The sequence below is a fragment of the Lissotriton vulgaris genome, chromosome 8 (assembly GCF_964263255.1).
Source record: "Lissotriton vulgaris chromosome 8, aLisVul1.2, whole genome shotgun sequence".
NCBI classification, from domain to species: Eukaryota; Metazoa; Chordata; class Amphibia; order Caudata; family Salamandridae; genus Lissotriton; species Lissotriton vulgaris.
This window is the reverse complement of record NC_141696.1, coordinates 510673379-510697518: the sequence shown is the minus strand read 5'-3', so window position 1 is coordinate 510697518 and position 24140 is coordinate 510673379. Positions and strand designations below refer to the sequence as shown.

At 44.3% G+C, this 24140-nt stretch overlaps 1 protein-coding gene across 2 annotated transcripts in view; it reads left to right on the top strand.

Annotated features, from left to right (window-relative positions):
- The window catches only part of SYAP1 (synapse associated protein 1), a 264963-nt gene that overhangs the window by 82263 nt on the left and 158560 nt on the right, over positions 1-24140 (top strand). For both annotated transcript variants that reach the window (XM_086934326.1, XM_086934327.1), the window contains exon 2: positions 21114-21232. In XM_086934326.1, coding sequence (XP_086790452.1) covers positions 21114-21232 — 119 coding nt within the window. The remainder of the gene's footprint in view (positions 1-21113; positions 21233-24140) is intronic.

Here is a 24140-nt window from a genome sequence, read left to right as displayed (position 1 = left end):
TGTTTGCTGTATGTGTATGTGTGAGAGTTAACATGCAGCAATGTGTGTGTATGGTTGCATGTGCGACGAGTGGGTGTGTAGCTTCATGTGTGTGTTTGACAGTGTTGCACGAGTTATATTTTACTTCCGTTCCCGCCCCCCCTCCCGCTGTCCGTGAGCCCGCCCCCCCTCCTGGCTGTCTGTGTGCCCGTCCCCCTCCTCCCGCTGTCCGTGAATCTGTCCCCTCTCCCGCTGTCCGTGAACCCGTCCCCCCTCCCGCTGTCCGTGAGCCCGCCGCCCCTCCCGCTGTCCGTGAGCCCGTCCCCCCACCCGCTGTCCGTGTGCCCGTCCCCCCTCCCGCTGTCCGTGAGCCACTGTGTGTGTGTGTGTGTGTGTGTGTGTCCATCCAACTGCCTGCAGCTTCCCCCTCAAGATCCTAAAACCAGTGGGGAGTGCTCTTGAACTCACTAGGCCGGAGCCCTGCTGCAGAAAAGGACAGTGAATGCCTCAAAAGATGTGGGTGCCCCCCACCCCCGCCCCTCCCCTCCCCCCGCAGCACTCATTTCAGACCCCCTCCACACTTAGCTCCCCATGAGTGGCTTGGTGTTTGGGCAGATATTTTTCGGGCCTGATAAAAGTCTTCCCGCCTGGGTCAGACCTGACCATTACCACCCGGCATTGGGGAAAACCTGTACTGCCCTTCCTCAAGCTTGAGAGACACGCAAGGGTTCCCCCCGTCACCCAGGTCCTTGGCGTTTCTGCCTTTGACTGAGTTTAGTTGCCCCACTTGTAGAAGTACTTGAACTATCCATCTACAAAACAGATCCCCCTCATCTTGCGCCAGCGTTAACTTTTATTAATTGTGATGACCGTTGTTAGGTTGTGCTTTGGGCAAACCTTCAGACCACCACCGTTGAGTAAAGCCTCAGGTCATGTGGAAGGCAGGGAACACAAGACATCTGCACCGCCCACTGCGGTCAGAGCTTCCAGACTCCTGGGCCATAAAGGAGAGGAGGCACTTTCATACCCAACACAGCTGGGAGCAGTGTGTGTGTGTGTGTGTGTGGAGTCTGTGTCAGCATGTATGTGTGGACGAATGGCTATGTATGTGTATGGGACGTTTTTTATGACCAGTGGATTTGTGGTTGCTTCTATGTGTGATTGTGTGCGTTTGTGTTTCTAACAGTATGTCTGAGAGTGAATATGTGACTGTGTGTGAGAGACAGTTGTCTAATGAATGGACGTGTGACCATGTGTGTGTGATTGATAGTTTAATGACAGGTGGGCATGAGACTGCTGGTGTTTGCTGTATGTGTATGTGTGAGAGTTAACATGCAGCAATGTGTGTGTATGGTTGCATGTGCGACGAGTGGGTGTGTAGCTTCATGTGTGTGTTTGACAGTGTTGCCACGAGTCAACGTGATGTTAATTGTGTAACATTTGCAGTTTCTGTTGCCTGCTGTTGGTGGACCTGAGTAGCGCTTGGAGAATAGAACTTGCCCTTGATCTATGTCTTATTTATACCATCTACTTGCCGAATAATAGATCCACTTCCTTGTCTCCGTCAGGAGAATTTATTCAAAATCAATAAGGGAAAATAAATGTATATTTTAAATGTAAAACTCAAGTAAGTAAGCTTCATTCATCAAGGGCAAAGGCGTACCGCAGTCCTCCTGACATCCCACTCCGGCTATCAGCCTCTTCACAAATCCTCTTCCTGTCTTTCTTGTTAGATCCCTCTTTCTGCCACTCACTCCTTTGCACTTTTCCCTGCACCCTCTCGTCTGTTTATCTTCCATCACTTTTCCTATTAATCCTTTACGACACTCCCTCTGTTCTTTATATCACTATTACATCTATTTCTTGTCTCTAATTTCCTCAAATTCATTATCTTTTGCTACTCCTAAATGTATGCTCCCCAGCACACTACCCCTTTCTTTCGCCCTCTCTCTTACATCTATTTCTAAAGTCACATTTATATCACTTTGTCCTATTTACTGTTTTTCATATCCCCATATCCCTTTTTTCTATTTTAACCTTTCCACAAGCTTTCTATTTCTACTGCTCACTTTTACTTGCAATAGAGAAATATTACTGAACTAAATATGTATATTCTGTTAATACCTCATATCAGCATGAAGAAGGAGGGGTTAGAGAGCCTGACAGCATTTTCATTTAATAGTTTATGAGTTTACATCATCGTCTACGAAGCCTTTCAGGAGCTAATATTCACATCTATAACAATCATCTGAGAGCCTACATAATGCATGGAACTGGCAATAATAGAAGCCATCCTTGCTGACAATTAGTGTTCAGACAAAAGAACTCAGTAGGGATTTTGTTGGCTGACATGATTTTTGCAACATTTCAGGAGCTTACATTCGCATACATTTGGACTTACGTTAATAATTATTCATCATTTCCGGAGCTTAGATTGTCATGGATCAAAGAATTTTAAAGCATCATTTGGGATCAGTAATCAAATTACCTATTTCAGTTTCAAGTCCTGTTGGTGTCACATGAGACTAGAGGAGAGAAGCAAAGGCATTTCTGTAGAAGGTGATTCTTCAGGCACCTTATGGTGGTTGAACGAGTGGTCTAGTCTTAAAGCGAAGGTTAGGGATATTCATAACTCTGGAGCCTCACCCGAGAATCTGAATTTATAGGTAATAATTACGCATGCTTCTTTTCAACCTTATATGGCCATGTTTTGGGATTTTATCCTATGGTTAAATATTTTTGTGCTTAAATATGTGGTAAAAGTACACCATGAACATGCATGATTTGCCTTTTCAGAAGTCCATGCTACACATTTAAACAGAAAAAAGGAAAACATTTACTAGTGTCTTCCATTCACTATGGGCCAGCTGTATACATTTACTGGCCACAAACCTCGGCGATTTGGTAAATTCGGTGGGCGTTTACTTTTTTTTTTTTTTGCAGCCGCATATTTTACTCCCGTTCCCGCCCCCCCTCCCGCTGTCCGTGAGCCCGTTCCCCCCTCCCGGCTGTCTGTGTGCCCGTCCCCCCCTCCCGGCTGTGTGTGTGCCCGTCCCCCCCTCCCGGCTGTGTGTGTGCCCGTCCCCCCCCTCCCGCTGTCCGTGAACCCGTCCCTCTCCCGCTGTCCGTGTGCCCGTCCCCCCTCCCGCTGTCCGTGTGCCCGTCCCCCCTCCCGCTGTCCGTGAGCCAGTGTGTAAATGCATCGTAAATGCTTGTTTATGTGTGTGTTTGTGTTTACATGCGCATCCGTCTTTGTGCGTGTATGTGTATTTCTAAGCACACAAGATGAGTTACGGTAAGGGTCTATTTTACTGTATGTGCACTTTCCATCAAAACACCGGACCAGTATGATGCTTAATCGAGGGATTTTCAGTGACTGCCCAACTCTAAATCAGGTTGAGTCTCTTTCGCTGGCACCAGCAAGGAGCAAAATAACATGAAAACATGCCATGATAAGTGACTTCAACTCAAAATGTTGCGGAATTCACCAGTGCTCCTCATATTTTTCAAAACAGTCTGGCTCTGTGTGTTTGGGCGTGCGGCTGGCTCTGTGTGTGTGTGTGCGGCTGGCTCTGTGTGTGTGTGTGTGGCTGGCTCTGTGTGTGTGTGTGTGGCTGGCTCTGTGTGTGTGTGTGTGGGTGTGTGTGTGTGTGTGTGTGTGTGTGTGTGTGTGTGTGTGTGCGGCTGGCTCTGTGTGTGTGGCTGGCTCTGTGTGTGTTCCTTTGTGTGTGTGTGGCTCTGTGTGTATGTGTGGGTGCAAATGCAATAGGTCTCACATTTGCAAGTGATTTAGCTAATGGCAATGTAAATGACAATGCCATTTATTTATCTGTTTTCAAAACCAACACATAAATACAAATGTTGTCATTTACAATGCCAATAGCTCTAACTTTTCCAAAGGCGAAACCATTGCATTGTAAATGCTTGTTACACTTTTTCACACATATCCTCACGGATAGAACACGCCTTAGCGAGCGTGGACCACCGGGGATTTTTTTGGTCCTGAAGAAAGCGGAGCTAAATTTTGAAATATATTGCTGAAACATGTCGACCTTATTTTAAGACTGTGTGGTTCAAATAAAGACCGCGTTTTAGTCCTTTTCACTTATTTTAATGAGACCAGTTGTCTATGTAATAAAATTGTTTATAGTATAACTGGGATCTTTTAAATTTTGCACTCACAACACTTGAGCACATATACTTTTCCCTTTATAACACCAGCTCCGCTGTAATTCAGGCGTTGCAGCACACTGGGGGGACATTCGGTCTCCCCAGTAAAAACCCTATGATGAAGCATGTCACCATTAGGGTGAGTGAGGTTTTTTTTAATAAAAATAAAAAAATGTCCCTTCCCATAGGTGTCACGTTCTTCTTATCACCAATTGGTTAGTTTTAGGTGTTGGGTGTATTAGGATAGTGTTATCACAGCACCTTGGTCACTCTTATGTTGTGGATATAGATTTAAAAGGGGTAGAAGAGTGGCTTATTGACCCTGACTCTCCTGTTGTTTGGATATAAAATCAAGAGAACACACAGAAAGACTTCGCACATGTACCACTGGCTGCCCCTGGGCATAATGGATAAAAGCAAGGCCGACTGGGGGCAGGCCTATGGCACAGAAAAGAACACTGCCTGGCTTCAAAATGCCCCCCTAGACCCCACCCACATGGCCAGGCCCTGGACCAGGCCTCAAAATGGCCCCTTCCCACATTGCCAGGCCCTGGACCAGGCCCCAACAACACCCAAAAAATCGAAATACACACAAAAATCACCCCAATCCAATGGCATCCATGCCCTAAATGATGTTTAAATTCAAGAGAACCCACAGAAAGACATGGCCCATGCACCACTGACTACCCCTGGGCCTACTGGCTAGTGTGGCTTTAACACGCAACCCAAAATTAAAAAACAAATTCCACATATAACAGTGATTTACTCAATAATATGCCATAAATTATATTTAAGTTCAACAAAACTCACAGAAACAGTTTATCATGCACCCATAACTAACCCTGGGCCTACTGGATACTCACAATATATATTTTTTAAAGTTGTGAAAAATTTTATAAATTGTAGTTGCAGCAACTGCAATGCCCCAAACAAACAACACCAACTTACTTGTAAAATCTCAAATCCAAAAGTGATCCCCAAAAATTCCTCAAATACAAGTATCCAGCAGCAGCCACAAAGAGTAATCCTTCCAGCTCCAGATCCAAATGAAAAGTGACAAGAACATGAACAAAGCACTGGGAGGAGCCTGCTGAACAGTAAGTTGGAGACTGTGGGGTACTTCCCCCCCCCCCCCCCCCATGTACTCCTTGCACAAAAAAATTCAGCCAAATGTTAATCTGAGGAGTTATTCTGATCCAAATCCTCAATTTCAGAAGGTTTATACTGCCAGCGATAGATTTCTTGTGCAGAATTGCAATTTTTGCTGTTTCGAGAAAGCGAGCTATTCAAATCTCCCGCCGGATGGCGCATCTACGTGATCATGGGCCCTTATGACGTATTCGCGTGCTGAAAGTCTCCCAGTGCAAGATGGCTGGACGCTATGATGTACTCGCGGTCGAAAAGATCGAAAATGGCGCACGCAAACCAGGAGGAAAACAACTCGGCAAACTCAGAATCACGGTAAGTCAACGCCGCGCGCGCAAGATTGTATTTTTGAAGCGCGACCAAGCAAAAAAAATCAACCAACTCGCGAATACTCTGACAATTTCGCGCGATTCGCAGACCGCGAAATTGTCAAAAATTCGCAAATTCCGCGAGCAGAACTGATTTTCAGTCCAAAATCCTCCAGCGGCAAACGTGGGAGTGTATACTATGCATACTTGCACAGTCACGAGACTGTAACGTCGGAGGAGTGGCTTATAATCAAGCGCATATTACTGCTGTAAAATCATCCACTTTTTTAAATATCTGGCAAGATCAATTAATTGTCGCAACTCTCAGGTTGCCTCAGGATGTAACTTCTAAGGCGTGCTTCATGCCGCATGCCACTTAGGTTTTCTGTGCCAAGTTACAGATGGCTTAAACTGTTTGAGAGTTCAGTGAGAAAATGTCATTAGACTGTTTAGTTGTATCCATAAATGTAGATCAGGACTCTGACAAGTAAAGGTATCCGGTTAGAGACCAAAATCATGTATTTATTTATTTTAAATCAAAGTTTTAATGATGGTGTTTTCAATTATTTTACTTTAAAAAAGTCTATCTAGCACAGTGTACTGTGACGTTGGAAAATTGTTAAAATGGCTTTCAATTCTTTAGTGCTAGGTAATGCTGTAAGTGTAGAAGGTAACGCTGTAAGAGTAGAAGAGGACCTTGCTGGGTAGTCCTTGTGTCGGATCTCTTAGTTATAAACAATGCTCGCTGCATTATAACTGGCGTTGACACCACACAGCACTCTTTAATGAAGAAGAAAGATTGAGTTTTCACAAGTTTATATATAAAAAGCCCACAATAGTGAATTGAGATCTGCTGTGTGGTGTGATCTGACGTCTATTTAGTGATTAATAGTAAAAAGTACTCTGTAGCAATTGAAGTATAAAGCCTGCAATTCTCTATCTTCCACTTAATGTGACCTCTCTGTTTAAGAGTTATTTTTTTAAGTCCACTTGAAAGCTTTATATTGCCTAAAAAGTTCATGGCTGGAAACCACCATCGCGTCCTTCTACAACCTCTTTTTCAGAGGCCTGCTTCCCTCACATTAGAAAGTGTGAAAGGGGTGAGATCTCGGACTTTATTTTTTGAGGTGGGTCTTCTCATTTGGCATAGAATAAGCATGCTAAGAAAGTGCCGTTCTAATGAGGTCAAACAGAATTATGTGCATGTGGCACAGTTAATTGCACATTATCAAGTGAAATTCCATATGACCTCCAGCTGCATATCTGGCTGAGTGACAATACGGAGCTATTACACAAGGCTATCACTTACAGTCAGTCAAATATTTTTATTCCATTTCAAATAAAACCATTAAAGAGGCAAGCAATGCATCACACAAATAGAACAGCTTTAAAATCTATAATTATAGCAGCACAAGAACGGATAATCAAAATAAAGTGCATGTAATCGTTACAGCAGCACTACAGATGGCAAAACCAAATCTCCTGGACATAGGGAGGATAATTCATGTTTGGAACCACTACAACAATTAGTTCTTTCTTAGGTGATCCTATGGAGTCATGCCATACTTACGAGAGGGGAGCGGTAAGCACATAAATAGAACTACTTTAAAATCTATTCCTTGGTGACAAATCTGTTTTCCCTCCAAATTTCTCCTTTGCTCTCTGCTAAGAGGTGTGTGTTAAAACAGTGCACCCTCAGCCACCATTTTGTTTTCACAAGCCAGTGAGGCCAGCCCCCTGCCCCCGCCCCCAACAACAGGGATATTCTACATCAGAGGGTGCTTCTGTGAGCTGTTTAAACTGTATTTACTGGGGCATGTGAACTTTGTTTTTTGGCCAGCAGGGGGAGTAAATTTCTATTCAAACAGTATTGTTAGATTTCGAGTTAGTGAAGCCTTTACCTGCAGAAGTCCAAACTGTGGATTGAGCTTGTCTGTCTCCTAGGAGATTCTGAACAGGAGAAGCAGCTTCCAACTCCCTGGTCAGCAAACCTTGTCTTAGGTCGCTGGGACCTTATATGGTCTGCTAGTGGTTGGCACATGTGTACAATGATTGGTAGTTGTATCTGGTGTTTCTATTGGGTTAAGGTTAATGTCCTCATTGGTTGGGTATTTGAGGACTCTGATTGGTTTCTGGGTCTGTGATTCAATCATTGTAGGGTTGGGACTAGGGCTAGAGCTAGGGTTAGGATTTCTATTGGAAGTAGGGACTAGGGCTTCCTATGTTATTGGTTGTTGGGAGTAGGGTGGGACTAGGGCTAGGGTAAGGCCTTTACTTGGAAGTAGCTATTTAGAGCTTCTGGTGTGATTGGTTGTTGGACTAGTTGTGGGACTATGAGTAGGGTTAGGCTTTCTGTTGGAAGAAGGGACTAGGGCTACCTGTACCTTTGGCTTCTTGGACTTGGGTTGGGACTAGTGGTAGGGTTAAGGCCTTTATTGGACGTAGAGACTAGGGTTTTTTAACTGATTGGGTGCTTGGACTAGGGCTAAGATTAGCTGTAAAGTCCTGGTCTCCTATTGGTTCTAGATTTTTAGTGCTAGTGTTGTGATTGGATAGTGTTAGGGCTAGGGTTCCCATTGGCTGAAGGGGTCACCTGATTACTAGGGCTATAAAAAAGACCAGGCTTAGGGCGTCTCAGCCCGGGCGTCGAGGCTAAGGGCAGAGAGGACAAGGGCAGTTGCCTGTTTGAGTCTGTTAAGGGCGGAGAGGACAAGGGCAGTTGCCTGTTTGAGCCTGTTAAGGGCGGAGAGGACAAGGGAAGTTGCCTGTTTGAGACTGGTAGGGACTAGGGCCAGAAATGCTGCCCTTTTTCTCATTTAGCAATACCCAGCCCACACCAGCCACATCCACAAACACAGCAACACACTCACACCAAATCTACACCACGCACAACACTATGCACAGACTAATGTACCAGCATGCACCACCAACCCAACCAAACCAAACCACATCTACACACCCTACTATCCCAACTACCACACATATACACCATCACCCACAAACAGTACACAACTCTATCCTATACCACTAACCAATACACTCATCACTAACACAATGCCAATCAACACCATACATAACTACATCCCATTTAGACACACTCTCCCTGCAGTAATCACACCTAACAGACCACCTTTTATCGCTAACAAACATATATTGATCCTTCCATCAGTTGCCCAACAAACACCCTCCTCTCCCCTCTACCATAATAACACTAACGCACAACACACATACTGCACACCACCACACTTTGTAACTCTTGGAAAAAAAACAGTCTAAGATAAAAACACTCTTACCTCTACTTCATTCCCTCCTACACACAACATACACTCTACTCATAAACACATCACCACCCCTTCTACGTCACAACCTCCTCTCACAAACAATACTACACAACCAAATCCAGTGCATGAAACATATATATCAGCACCCCTTTTCACTACACCTCAAAAGCAAAACATATCACGCACACCAGCACAACAAGATCTTCAGAGCACAACGCCTCATAATACTTACCATAATAAAATACATACATATACCCACCTTTCAAAGCTCACAAAGGAACAAACTCCAATGCCAAGGTTTCACTCTTCCACCACACCTAACACCGATACAGCAATACATCTCCTCTCTTCTAACCGCCTCTGATCCATTGGACAATTTAGAACATTACGACATGACCCACATGCTGCACCACCTCCCCTGACTCATACACCTTCCGCCTTAAACACACACAAAAAATTTAAGCAACATGCCACACCTCACAACTTTGCTTCCCCAAGTCTACCTCACAACAATGTTACACCACAAAAGCAACACAGCACTCCAACTCACTCTCAAACACCATCTCCAAAACATACACATGCAGACCCATCAAAATGTCTTCTTAGCATGCTGAATGAGGAACACGATACAGAACAGCTACACGATTGCTATCCTAATACAGCTAATACCAGCACTAAAAACACCCCTGCTACACACCCGCACAATACTGATCACTCTTCTACAAAGCAAAGTCCCACTATTACCAAAGGCCACTCTCTACACTGTCTACTAATTCCAAATCCAAATAACTGACTAACCTATCCACCACTTAAAATGTACTTGCATGTTTCACTATACTAATTCAACACTAATCCTCTATGGGTCCCGGAGTAGCGTGCTACCCGCCGAAAAAGCGCTTCGGTGCCTCGTCAGGGGTAGTAAGCGCTATATAAATGCAATTACAATACAATACAATCTGCAAGACTCTGCCTCAACCTATAGAAATCATCAACCATTACTCTGGCCTCGAGAGAACTCTCTGGATCAACAGAAAATAAAAAGATCAAAATCAAGGTGCATAGTACTGTAGACAAAGGCTTTGGTAGTAAGTGCTCCAATCACCTGCAGACGTTGGTACAACCTTTTGTTTGAAAGGACAAAGAAGCACCCAAACCAGAGTCAACCAAAAGAAGCATAGTGGCAAAACCATCTGAGGGTTGGGTCCTACATTCAGGAACACTGTTGTCTCATAATTGAACAATAAACCTGGTCTGCCGACCTTCATGAAAGCCTTGAACACAAGCCTCTTTAAGTAATCATTCTGTGTTTACCAAGGTAACTCTGGGAACGTCATGCCCTTCCAGAACACAGTATGCTCCTTCAACAATTGAGCTCTGGGTGGTTGCACATAACCATTTTATGAACAACTGGCGCCATTATCCTTCTTGGCTGCTATCCATGTAGCCAGCTCGTGACTGAAGGCCCCATACATATTTCATCTTTTGAATAAGGAGTGCTCATTTAAATTACGTCACAAAACTCCTTTTTTTATAGTCCATGGTGGTAGGGTGCTTGTTAGCTAAAAAGCAGTGCACTCGAGGGTAGTTTGTGGCACCATATCCTGCTGACACTCTCTGCTACAAACCTAGCCGTCTGCTCAATGGCAGCCCCATCATAGAAGCAATAGAATCCAGATGGATCAGTTGTTCTGTTTGATAGAAACAAAATAACTTCCTGATCAGGTCAAATATTTAGATCTTGACACTGATTCAAGGAGCTGCTTCAGTTCGTGCTTGTTTATATCCCTTTTGCATTATTTTTCTGTCACCCAGCCTTCTGTCTTCAAGGCACACATATAAATCTACTTACTAGCATTCCCCTACTTGCCAAATATGAAATTACCCACTTTCACAAAAATAGTAGCCAATAAGTGAACAGATGAAGCTTTCTTACCCAACCATATTGGGAGTGCACAACTAAAGATTGCAACACTTGCTTGATTAATGCCCCAGCTACTCAACTTTCCCAAGCCTTGTGTTGGCATTTTTACCATTAACCTATATACAGCACTCACTAGCTGGTAGCCATTTTTAGGGCTCACCTATCCCATTCCGCAAGGAATGGATAGGGGAGAATTTTAGTGGGCAAAATAAGTTCTCAAACCATTGGGCGGATTTCTGACAGTTCACGTGAACACAAGCACGCGCTTTTCCCTCGCTCCCAAGCCGCCTGCCTCCGAGAGCTTCACTTCAAAGGGCTCCCCCGCCCACTGCTTCACACTTCACAGCCGCCAGGCCGTGTCTCGCATTTCTCCTCCCCCGCCCACTGCTTCACACTTCATGGCCGCCAGGCCGTGTCTCGCATTTCTCCTCTTCCCCCCCCCCCCCCCCCTCCCCACAGAAATGCCAAGAGCTCTTTTGGTCTTTCCTCGCCATCTGCTGCTTGCCCATTCACATCCCTGCCCCCCTTTACTGCTTTGCTTGTTTACATTGCGATTGATGCTTGCTCTGTGCGAACTCAACTTGTTTTGCTTCTAAGCGTGCGAGTCTCCCGTCTGGATCGGGTATATTGACATGTATGCTCTCAGCATCATGAACCCCTACTCTCTAATCACTCCTGTCACACAACTCACCGCCACCACCACAGTCACTTATCCCACCTATCAATGCCAGAACATTTGTTAACAAAGCAACTGTGGCTGAACAAGGTTTCGCACTTCAGTTTCAATGTCGGATAGTCAGTAAGACACTTTGCATTTCAAAAATATGACAGCCACTTTGGACTACTAACTCTGGTGCACCATCCTTTTCTATAGAATGCCAGAACATTTGTAGGGCTGTTTCCGGGGCGCAGATCCAGTGACATGCTTTGGGGAGCGCAGTCCCTGCTGTGGTTCGGGAACACAAATGATGCAGGGACCTGACCTGCGGCTGCCATGATTCTGATTAAGGAGAAACCCTATGTCGGGGGTTTGGTCCGGCTCTCCCCCCACCCCCCTTCCCGCATTTTTTCCTGCTTGCTTATTCGATGCACGTGGCCAGCCCGCATTGGCTTTCACAGCCCCGACGTCGGAAGCATGCATGGTCCAGTGCAGCGCAGGCCTTTGGAGCGGTGCCAGAATCAGACGCCGGTCTTGGTGCCTCTTAATTAATTATACTGCAGCTACGCCCGTGTACATGGAAAACCGCACACATTTTTATCGTGAAGCATTGATGAGACAACTGTCTGGAGCTTCCACACGTTTTTGCAAAGTCTTGTAATTTAATCAATATTCCTGTCCACCCCCGCACCAGAAATGACATTTATCTGAGCTTGGGGGTGTCATGTAACTACTGCCTATAAAGTAAAAGCGGCTTCGAGCACACACATCCCGGAGATTTTCAATACGACCGAGAGGACAGGAAAAAGAAGTGCTGAGAAGATGCCCAAGATCACACTGATGCAAAATATTGGTCAAAAGCGGATAAAAACAACGCAAAATTCCGAATACCACTCAACAACATACATTTCACAAACCTCACATAATATGCATGTGCCATGCATGAATTGCAGGTATCCCACAAAGGGAACAGTCGTGCGTAGCTGTAGCTTTTTAACACTTCATCTGTCTGACTCACATGTGACATAACCGGATATAGAAAGAAGCTTACATGAGGGCGGTAGAGTGTCTGTCTATCGCCCTCCCTCTCTGTCTGTCTATCGCCCTCCCTCTCTGTCTGTCTATCGCCCTCCCTTTCTGTCTGTCTATCTATCGCCCTCGCTCTCTGTCTGTCTATCGCCCTCCCTCTCTGTCTGTCTATCGCCCTCCCTCTCTGTCTACCGCCCTCTCTCTCTGTCTGTCTATGGCCCTCTCTCTCTGTCTATCGCCCTCCCTCTCTGTCTGTCTATCGCCCTCCCTCTCTGTCTGCCTATCGCCCTCCCTCTCTGTCTGTCTATGGCCCTCCCTCTGTCTGCCTATCGCCCTCCTCTGTCTGTTTATCGCCCTCCCTCTGTCTGTCTATCGCCCTCCCTCTTTCTGTCTATCGCCCTCCCTCCCTCAGACAGACAGAGAGAGGGAGGGCGATAGACAGACAGACAGTCTATCGTCCTCCCTCCCTCTGTCTGTCTGTTTGTCTATCGCCCTCCCTCATTCTGTCTGTCTGTCTATCGCCCTCCCTCCCTCTGTCTGTCTGCCTATCGCCCTCCCTCCCTGTGTCTGTCTATCGCCCTCCCTCCCTCTGTCTGGCTGTCTATCGCCCTCCCTCCCTCCCTCTGTCTGTCTATCGCCCTCACTCCATCTATCTCACCATCACAACAACTGGTTCAAATATGTTCTTTCAATGTTTCAAGCTTTATTACAAATGCCACAAAAATATGTCAATATTTCACTTCTGTTCTTGGATTTTCGTCACAAAAAAATACACTAAACATAATCTTCACAAAAGTTATTTACAAAAGTTTAAGCTATTGCCATTATAAATTACAATCACTTTTATTTAAGTATTATTTAAAAAAATGAAAAGCCATTGCTATTTGTAATATCAATACATCTAAGTGACGTAAATACAAAACATGTTGCATTACAAATACTATAGGTGTCACACTTGCAAAAGTTAAAAGTATTGGCATTGTAAATGACAAAGCTATTAATTTCGCTATTTTCAAAACCAACACATAAATAAAAAAAATTGTTATTTACAAAACCAATAGCTCAAACTTTCCTAATGCGAGACCTATTGCATTGCAAATGCTTGTTGAAAATGCCCTTGAACTCTAGAAGACTGCTGCTGTTTTTCTGTCAAGCATTTAAAAAAACACAAAAGCAGGCCGTGGATTCATTGCTCCAGAAATACCCACATTTAAGTGTCTAGTAGTTGCGTTTTTTAAAAACTCTTAAGAGATGTGATTAATAGCTGCTTCTTATTGCATTTCTTGTCTTTGTTTAACTAAATAATTGTATGTTGCGGAGTACTTCCACTGTTGTTTACTTGCTACACCTGACCTCCTAATGAGCATAAGCAATATCACATACGCTTTGAGATATACTCCTGCAACACAAAAAGCCACATCTGCGTGGTGAGCTATTAGGGAGGTAAGCAACCTTCACTGTCTTTGCCATCTCCATTGTTTGGTGAGGTAAAGGTTCCAATGAAGAAGCTCGGCAAATTTGACATTTCTGCGTGTTGGAGTTGGTGGAGGAGGAGGAGGAGGAGGAAGAAGTACAACCCCCACCACCTTTATTTAACTGGCTCATTGTGGGAACTTCATCCCCAATTTCAGAGAGTCAGAAATGTAGGGTTAGCCTCCAGACAACTCACTTGGTCCTCACACCAAAACTGTGCTCTCTGGTGTCACCAAGAAGGTATTTCTGATTTGGGGAGTCCTTGCATACTTATCCTTTTCACTGGATAGAGAGAGTATGAACCCTAGTGACTTTTTGTAACTTGATACACTTGGGCCTATTTATAAAGCTTATTGCTGGGTTGCAGCTGCCAGCTTATGCCTAAAATGCAAACACAAGATCATGATAGACAGCTGTGAAAGCCTTAAATTGGGTACTTGTTAGTCTATTGTTATGTCTCCGATGCTGTATGGGAACATGTCCTATTGGAACATAGACCATGGCTACCTGGAAAAGATGATACCCCACAATTCTCTCGCCGGGGCTTTCTGTTAATCTGTTGCTCACCTGATCCAGAAACAATCACTCATACAACTGGAACATTGTGTCCAATTTCTTGCAGTGCAGGGCATAAAACAGTGGAACGCTTTATAGCGGAACATATGAAAAGACTAGACCACCTGCACTTAAAATATCTTCTTAAACCGTAGATATATACATATAAAGTTCTTTTTTATCTTCGATTTTTGGGAGGAAAGTTGTCTCCTGAAGAAGGGTTACTCTACTGCCCCCTCTTTTAAGAGGGTTGTCCCAAGACTGACACATAGACATCCCTCAAAAGTGTCACCAGTTGGGTGACTCTGTTAATAAAAGAGGAGCTGGACGCATGCACATGTGCCCTCATGCTCCCTTATGCGCCCTTGTTCTCTTACCCAGGGAAACATATGAAGAATTATACATACAGGGCCTGACCTGCAGCCGTTCTACCCTCTAATGATGTATTTTTCTCTTGTATTCAAGCTTTACCATTCAGCAGCTGCAGTGGTGCAAGGGAGCCTGCAGTTTGCGATCTAAAACTCCCAAATACATGTTTTATTGTAAAAAGGGTTGGGGGGGGGGGGGTCTGCACGAATTTAAATGTGGTTAACTTATTTCGAATATGCATTAGTATCCCAGTTACAGCAATTGAGATCGTGCTTAATGAGTACTTTGCAAGCTTCTTGCCGCCACTGTGCCCAGACGCCTACCTGCTTTACCTGCCTACATCGCCCTCGGTAGAGTGCACTCCCGCCTCCCGCTGCTTGACTCCCTTGCCATCTAGGAGTCCCGGCAGCCGAGTGGAGCGTGGGACGGGGGGGGGAACGACAACTACAACCCCCAGCATCCCGAGCGGCGCACTCCGCATCACCAGCGCGCCAGGAGGCGCTGAAATAGCGCGTCACCCCCGTCTCGCGGGACGCCGGGCGAAGCCCGGGCCAAGGGCGGGCCCGTTTTAGCCCGTTCCAGACCGGGTAAGACTGGACTGGGCCACCCCACTAACATTTCTCCACATCTGTCACTGTACACTCAGGACTTCTTGATTTACTAATATTATTTCTGGTTGTGCACTTGTCTTTATTGTATTGTATAAGCATGTCTCCTAGAATCACCCGAAATAGTAAAGCTGCGCACGCCGCCCAGATCATAGGTCCTATAGATCAATTCATTGCAAAAGCTAATGACGCTATTAACCAAGGTGTGTTATTATTAGAGAGAAGGGTTTCTCAAGATCTTGCTATGGCCAGGCGCTCTTCATTGGGCCTACTGGCCTCTGCTTTAACACCACAACGTCCCTTGGTGCCTGACTCTCAATATGAAACTCCGTCAGTACCAGGGACAGTGGATTTATCAGTATCCATTGACCTTTCGGAAACACAAACATCCCAGCTTTCTGCACCTCACCCCTCAAGATCAATCGAGAGAACTCCTATACTTTTTACCAACTTGGAGGAGAATCCTCTATCCCCGAACACCAGGGGCCAAAGGGAAGGTGCAATCCCGAAAAACAGAAAAAACAGAAAGGGCCAAAAAGATAATAACCCTCCCCCGAATACCACTGACTCGCAACAGGTTCTTCACCCCCAATTTAACGATGATTCACATTTATTAACTCAGCCTCTATCATTACCGGAAATTTCAAATCAGCCCAACATCTTAACGCTGCCAGAAATAATTGATCTTTCATCTGATAATCGTAGCACTGTCCCGGAAGGTACCACAGGCAATGGGCGAACCTCTCTGCCGCAAGATACGCCTACTTTAGCCTCCATAGAGGCTCTAATTAAATTTCATCTTAACCCCATTAAATCGGTTCTATCTAAGATTGAAAAATCACTAGCTACATTGACAATTGAATTAAAAACTAACACCAGCACGACCACCATGCTTGCAGCTTCATCGAACCGGCAACCCAACTCAATACCCATTTCAAAACCGACAAAGTCGGGGGCCACTCTCCCCAAACAACTTTTACAAGTTCCCAAAGTGGTGACTACCACAGCGGTGGTTCATCAGAAATCTGCTCACACAACCAGCCTCAACCCACAGCAAACTTCATCTAATCAAGTTACAAAACAACCTGTTATTCCTTCTGTGCCCGGTCCCCCTGTACAAAAGGCCACCTCTACCGGTCCACCACCAGTACGCCCCGCAGCTAAAACACCAGTCAATAAAAACGCGGCCTATAACATAAGGCGCAATGCCCCCCGCTCAGCTCACCTCCCTCCAGAAGTAACTCCGTACGTAGTTATTATGACCGGGGTTCCAGCGTTGCATGTCAACTCTGAGGAACCCGGTTGGTCCTTAAAAAATAAGGTTCTTCATTGGTTGTCGTTGAACCGACCACTTCCCCCATTTGTCAACAACGGCGTTGTCTCAGTCCGTAGAGTTCCCTGGGTAGGGAAGGAAAAAAAAAACCATCCCAGGTGATTGCATCATAATAACTTTCGAAGACCCCCAAATCGTAGAATATATCTGCCCATGGGGTGCCCAAACCTCTTCGGAAGGAATTGGCACGAAAAGGTTAGCTTTCTTCTACCCCCCAGCCAATCTCCTCCCACCGGCCCCTGAGTGGAACTGGACTCAGGTAGGGAACCGGCATAGAAACGCGGACTGGATAAACTGGCAAGGACAAGGAGGCAGAAACATCATGCCTTCTTTGGATTGGAGAGGAGTCCCCACGTCTAACAGGTTTGACTGTTTAGAGATGGTGGACTGACCACCAACAGCCAAAGTCCTGGCCGATGGGAACCCCTTTACTTTAGACTCCCTACCCCCGACGCCAGTAATTTCCTCTGCCATCCAAAAACTGTCGCCCATGCTTACGTCCCCATCATTACCAGTTATGTTAACTGTCTCAGAGGATGTTTGTACCTTCCAACATGTTGGCTCTCAGCCTTACTCTCATTCCAACAACCTGTGTGTTAATCATCATGAAAGTTTGCCCCTGTCTCCCAGCACTGTCCCGAGTTCAACACAAGGCAAACAACTCCATAATGGACGGGTAGCATTTGCCAACGGACCACCAGTGACCACCTCACTGCCGATATTATTCTGGAACGTAGCTGGTCTGCGACCCAGGTTGCTATCGGCATCATGGTTGGCTTTTGCTACCTCTCACACGATAATGTGCTTTCAGGAGACATGGATAACTGATCCACTGCACATACAAGGTTATGTAACATTCCACTCTCCCGCTAGTCCCTCAATACATGGCAGACCAAAGGGGGGTCTGGCGGTATATGTATCCAATAAGCTTGAAGTTAAGAAAATTTCCCTTCAGTGTACTTCTTTGTATTACCAGATTCTTTTGATTACTTTTAAAAATGGTATCTCATATTGTTTTATAAATTTTTATAATAATCTTTTACCTGTAGAATGTGTTAAAATGGTCTCTGAAATTTCACTTTATGTAGGCGATCTACGTGCAAGGTTTGCATCAACTACATGTAATGTAATCTGGGGAGGGGACTTCAACGCACAATTGTGTTCCCACTACATGAAATCTGACTGTGGCCTCCTAGACGAAAACGATTGCCCTATGACACATTTTACTCACTCCTCAGTAGGAGATTCTTTTAATGGTAGTCTGATGTCATTGGAACTGACTTTTGCTAATGAACTTACTGACCCCCCCGTGGAATTTAATCCCACTTTTCATGGAAGGGGTTGTTTTAGCACCATAGATTTTATATTATGCTCTTATTCATTAAAGGGTACTGTTTCCCAGTTTAGCACAGGATCTGAAATTTCTGGAGACCATTTCCCTAACACAATAGTACTATCTCTATCTACGAGTGCACCTCAACCTCTTAAGAAAAGCCTTCTGGCCCAAGAAACATTGTCCATGGCCAAAAATAATGGGTACTGTGTGAAATGGTCAAGAATCGAACCAGTTGAAACATCAACCACTGTGATCTCAAATGCACTCCCTTGGATTAATACATGCTTAAATGAGACATCCTCCCCAGCGCAAATTATCACCAGTTTTGGGGAAATTCTGAAAGTCATCCAGAAGGTCCTCTCTCGAACTCGTAAACAAGGCTGTTCCAAGGAGCCAGGCTGGTTCAATACGGCTTGCAGAAAAGCTTTAAACGCCTTAAAAAAAGAGCTACATAATCCAATTAGGGACCAAGTAAAAATAGCTAAACTAAGACTCGAATATAAGCAGGCTCAGCATAGCTGTAGGAGAGACCATAAGAACGACTTATGGGCCCAATTACACGAGAGTTGTAATAGAAAAGACAGCATTCTATTTTGGAAAACGGTAAAATCTCCCTTCTTGAGCGAGGGTAGCTCTCATCAATATTTGGATGTAGCTGTCTCTGCGGACGAGTGGGTGTCTCACTATTCAAAAATCTTTAGTGACCCCATCGCAGAAAGCGTCGCTCATCCAAACTTTGTACCCGAGCCAATTGAGAAAGGGGAATATCCTATTGACCTTAACTTCTCTCTTGATGAAGTTATAAGCGCACTAACTTCTTCAAAAGCCGGAAAAGCCCCTGGCCCTGATGGAGCACCACTAGATATATTTCTTTTTAACATCGAGTTGTGGTCTCCCATAATCACCCAGCTAATCGCTGCAGTACTAAAAGATGGACTTTTGGACTCTTGGTCCTCCTCCATACTGCTCCCAATCTTTAAAAAAGGTGAGAGAAATAACCCTACGTGTTACAGGCCCATTTCCCTCCTGGATTCACTGGGTAAAGTCGCGGGCCGTTTAATCTTGGACCGCCTCCAGGACTGGGCGACAGAAAAGAACATCTTAACGGACCTACAGTATGGATTCCGGGAGGGACTGGGCACTGTCGAACAAACACTAAACCTAACACTTCTAATAGGGAAATATGCTGGAGTTAAACGGGGAAACCTTTTTATGGTCTACGTCGACCTCAGTGCGGCGTTTGATTGTGTAATCCATGCTAAGCTCTGGTCCATTTTGGATAAGTTGGGTGTTGACCCACCTCTTCTCAAATTCTTGCGGGAGCTTTATACTGGCGCATCGGCTCGCGTAAGATTTGGTACAGGTGGAGAGTTGACCCCATCTTTTCCAATAAACCGCGGAGTAAGACAAGGCTGCGTCCTCGCCCCCTTTTTATTTAACTTATATACCAACGGCCTGGAAGCGGCCATGCTTGAGGGGAGCCGGGATCTACCTACCATCAATAAGCGCCCGATACCAGCACTCCTCTATGCGGACGACTCCGTAATTTTTGCTAGGACCCTAGTGCAGCTCCAGAAACAGCTAGACAAGTATTGCACTTTTATGCTTTCACTTGGGCTAAAGGTCAACAAGACCAAGACCTTTGTCATGCAATCAGGGCCCAAGATAAAAAGCTCGAAACATCTTTGCATAGACCAATCAAAACTGGAACGCGTCACGGAATACCCTTACTTGGGCATCCTTGTAGACGATAAATTATCATGGAAAAGGGTGATGGTAAATAGAAGACTGCTCTACCAACGTGCAACTTCTGCCCTCGTCTCCTTTTCCAGAAAAATGGGTAAACCATCTCCCTCAGTACTGCTTAAAATCCACCAAGCAAAATGCCTGAGCATCGCCACATACGGAGCCGGGGTTTGGGGCTACGTAAAAACAGATGATCTGCAAAAAATACAAAATGGCTTCGTAAAATATCTCCTGGCTCTCCCGCGGAGCGCCCCCTCTTTTGGATGCCATATAGAGCTTGGGATAGACTATTTAACAGATTATGTTAGGTGTCAACCAATGCTCCTATGGCATCGCATATGGACAAAGCCCCAGTGCCACCTTACGCGTGCCCTGATCTCAGATTGTCTCGAGATGTCGGCCTGGAAAAACATCCCATGGCTGTCTTACGTGGTCAATTTCCTGAAAGACCTTGACCTTACCCAGTACATCATCGAGCCTTCAGCCATTACCGAGATGAGTAGAAAAACCCTGAAAGTTCACTGTCTTACTCATCTAAGGGAACTCCGTATGTCCGGTGAAGTATCTAAACAATCTAATGCCCATATTCTGATGGTTCAGATGTCCCTAGGTATACAACCATATTTATCGTATCACATATCCAACTATGAAAAGTACCTATTAACGAGGTTTCGGTTTAATTTGTTTTTTCGTTTAGTTACCTTTCCTAAAATGTTAATCTGGTCACATGACTTGGATAAATGTCCATGCGACAAGGTCTCCCCTCAAACAACAATGCACGTAGTACTGTTTTGTCACTACTATGCAGTACCACGTAGGCGCTGGGTTCTACCTTTGCTACGCCAAATGGGGTTGAGGACCTGTCGCCCGGCGTTTTTAGCCTTGCAACAGCTCGATTCGCAATCTGTGGCAAAGAATCTAGCTGTGTTTCTGAAAACTTGTATAGCCATTCGTAAAACTCTGGAAATGAACTTTGCTTGATTATCAGTATTAGTGCTGTAAATGAACAAAAACTGTATTCCTAAAATGTATCAATAACAACTGTGATTTTATGTTTTGTTTAACTATGATGTACTTTTTATGATTGACAAAACGGTTAATCGAATAAAAGATTTGAATTGAATTGAATTGAGTACTTTGCTTTTTACCTTAGTCATTGGTCAATAAACTCAATTGTTTTCTTTGTTTTTATTAAAAAAAGGTTATCTATTGAACTTTGCCTCCGTTGCAACAAAGAAAATATCGGAGTCTGTTGCTGAAACTGCACACACCATTAAGAAATCGGTAGAAGAGGGAAAGATTGATGGCATCATCGATAAGGTACTAAGTGATTACCTGTTTGTCTTGAAGTGTTTTTCTGCACTGCTGCAAACTGTTCTGTTTGGGATGTAACTCTGAAATTAGTAGAACTGGATCGAAAACCGGTCTGTGTATTCCAAGTATGACAGCAAAGCAGTGTAACCAGATATACCTTTAAAAGTAATGGACTCTCTTAACAAAAGAAACTGAAACAAAAAGAATAAATCTTCAGTTTGAAATAAGCTCGAAAAAAGTCTTTATTGAACATTTCGCGTTCGGTTTCAGAGTTCGGCAAAAGTATGCACGCTATTGCCCGGAGAAATCATATCGTGGTAACATTTCGGTGTTTGTTTTATTTTATTCGATATCCTGAAAGATGTTTCTAGCCTTAGTCAAGAACATGTATTTTTACTAGAATTATACAATGTACGTATGGAGGATTTCAGCAAGCCCTCTTCATCCGATGATCTGTTGTTGTGTCCTTTACATTTTCTTCATCCTGTTACTGCATTCAGAAAGGAACACGTAGTCCGTACACTTAAGTCATTGGATATTTTCACTGTGAGTGATTGCATTCTGCTCTTGCAAATCAGCACATATACACACCAAGTAGGCCTCTTCATTGCCAAGGGCTTCTATGGCAATGTGTGCTTTTTGAGACCAAGAACAATTTTTGGTTTAGATTTTGTTTATTTCATTTTATATATTGGAGAGGGTCTAGCAGATTCCCCTTCAATAAAGTTTAAAAAAAGACCAGATAAAACAAATCAAGCCTGAACAAAGGCAAAAGGGTGGTATCTGATGCCAGACCTATTAGCTTTGTATGTGTTTGTTTTTTATGAAGTACTCTTTGTCAAGGCCATTGGTAATTCCAACACAGTCAAAACGGTGCAAGGGCCCAGGGAAGATTAGATTCTATCTTCTGTCTTCCCAGGTTACCTACGAGGTTATTTAAATATTAGAAGACGCCTCACCCACCTACTGGTGGCATGCTGCTTGTGATGTGGGCACGCATTAAGTAAAGGGAGATATCCAAGGTATACCCACAATCATTTTTAGGTTTCGCCTAAACACTTAGTGCCATCCACGGAGGTGAGACATTTTGGCAGAGTTGTCATTACATTAAACGTCTGATTGTAGATTCTCAGTTTACACCATGGCTTATATTGTATCAGAGTTTGTGTTCCATCAAAGCTCTGATATTTCCCCCTTTCTGATAATGCAGTACTTACCAGAACTATGTGTTTCCGGTCGCTGAATATTCCGTCTCTGCTTATGCAGATGCTGTTATGCCTGCTTTGCATTCACTGTAGAGCTCTGAATATGCCAGCACGTTCATCATACCAGAGCTCTAATTATAACGGAGTTAAGGCTATAAAAGTCTTACAATTGTTCTATTGCGCTGCTTCTCACTTTCCGAGGAAGCATTTAGTGAATTGTTAAGGTAGTTTTGCTTATTTTAGGCCCTCACTCATTTTCATAAAATAGTACTGTAAATAAACCCAGATTACCCTTGCGTTATAGTGTCTATGTTGCCAACTGATTACCCTTTAAATACTGATCTTTTTCACATAATCACGCTGTTTAATTCTTGGACATATCACTCATCTCACTGTCTCCAAGCTCTCATGTTTGCCATTGTTGTAAGCATATAAAAAGCACTAGATCAATGTCTGGGCATTTATATTTTACTAATAGACGACCTCTGCAAAGTCTTTTGAGAGTCAAATTGTTATAGGCGCTATTCTCAAAGCATTTTTAAGTGCAAGTTTGGCTCACGTGCAAAACCTGGTTTTGCATTCCTAAAATGATTTACCCGTACAGAGATTTTCATGTGACTAAATCTACTTGTGAATTTGTGCACTCTCCTAAATATCATGTTACTAGGTATTCACCATCTCTTCTCAAACTCATTTTTCGCTTTTAAAAGATATGGGTTGCTCCTTACGTGGTCCGTATAAAACATTTTCCGAGGTCGGAAGGGACTCGCCACCCAAGTAAAGTTGAGTTGAAGGAATTAGTTTCTCTATTAATATTTCCCCCTTGATAGAAAATTAAAAAAACATTTCAGCAAGTGAATTTGCACTTGTTTTGGCACATTGACACATGAGCAAAAATATGACTTGGTTTGCCTATGTAGAAAAGAAATGTGCAAATATTTGCTTGAAGTAAGCCTGAAAACTAGAAACTGTTGCAGCTTTGCAGGTCTACTTCTGAAAACGCTTTTGAATTTCCGAAAGTCGTGAACCTGCAACCTTGCAAGATCACAGACCAGCCTGTGCAATTTGTGACTTTCTTTAAGAATGGGTCCACTGTTTATTTTTTAATATAAATTGCCCTTTTATTACCTGGCAGTTACTGAGGCCACGCCCCCCTCGAGGCCATGCCCCCCTCCCACGGTATAAGTAGGCGCTGATCACTAGCGTCCTGCCTACACCTTTACTCCTGAGGCGGAAGCCGGGAGCGTTTACTGCTTTCTTGTATTTGCTGCTTATTCTTTTTAAAACCCAATTGAGTGTCACGTTTATTGAATTGTTTTAAAATACCTTTCGCGCTGCGGAGCTTAGCGCAGACGCGATTCATTTGCCTTGTAAACAGCTGACACCATTACCAGGCAGTTACTGAGGCCACGCCCCCTCGAGGCCACGCCCCCCTCCCACGGTATAAGTAGGCGCTGATCACTAGCGTCCTGCCTACACCTTTACTCCTGAGGCGGAAGCCGGGAGCGTTTACTGCTTTCTTGTATTTGCTGCCTATTCTTTTTAAAACCCACTTGAGTGTCACGTTTATTGAATTGTTTTAAAAGACCTTTCGCGCTGCAGAGCTTAGCGCAGATTCAATTCATTTGCCTTGTAAACAGCTGACGCCATTACCTGGCAGTTACTGAGGCCACGCCCCCCTCGAGGCCATGCCCCCCTCCCACGGTATA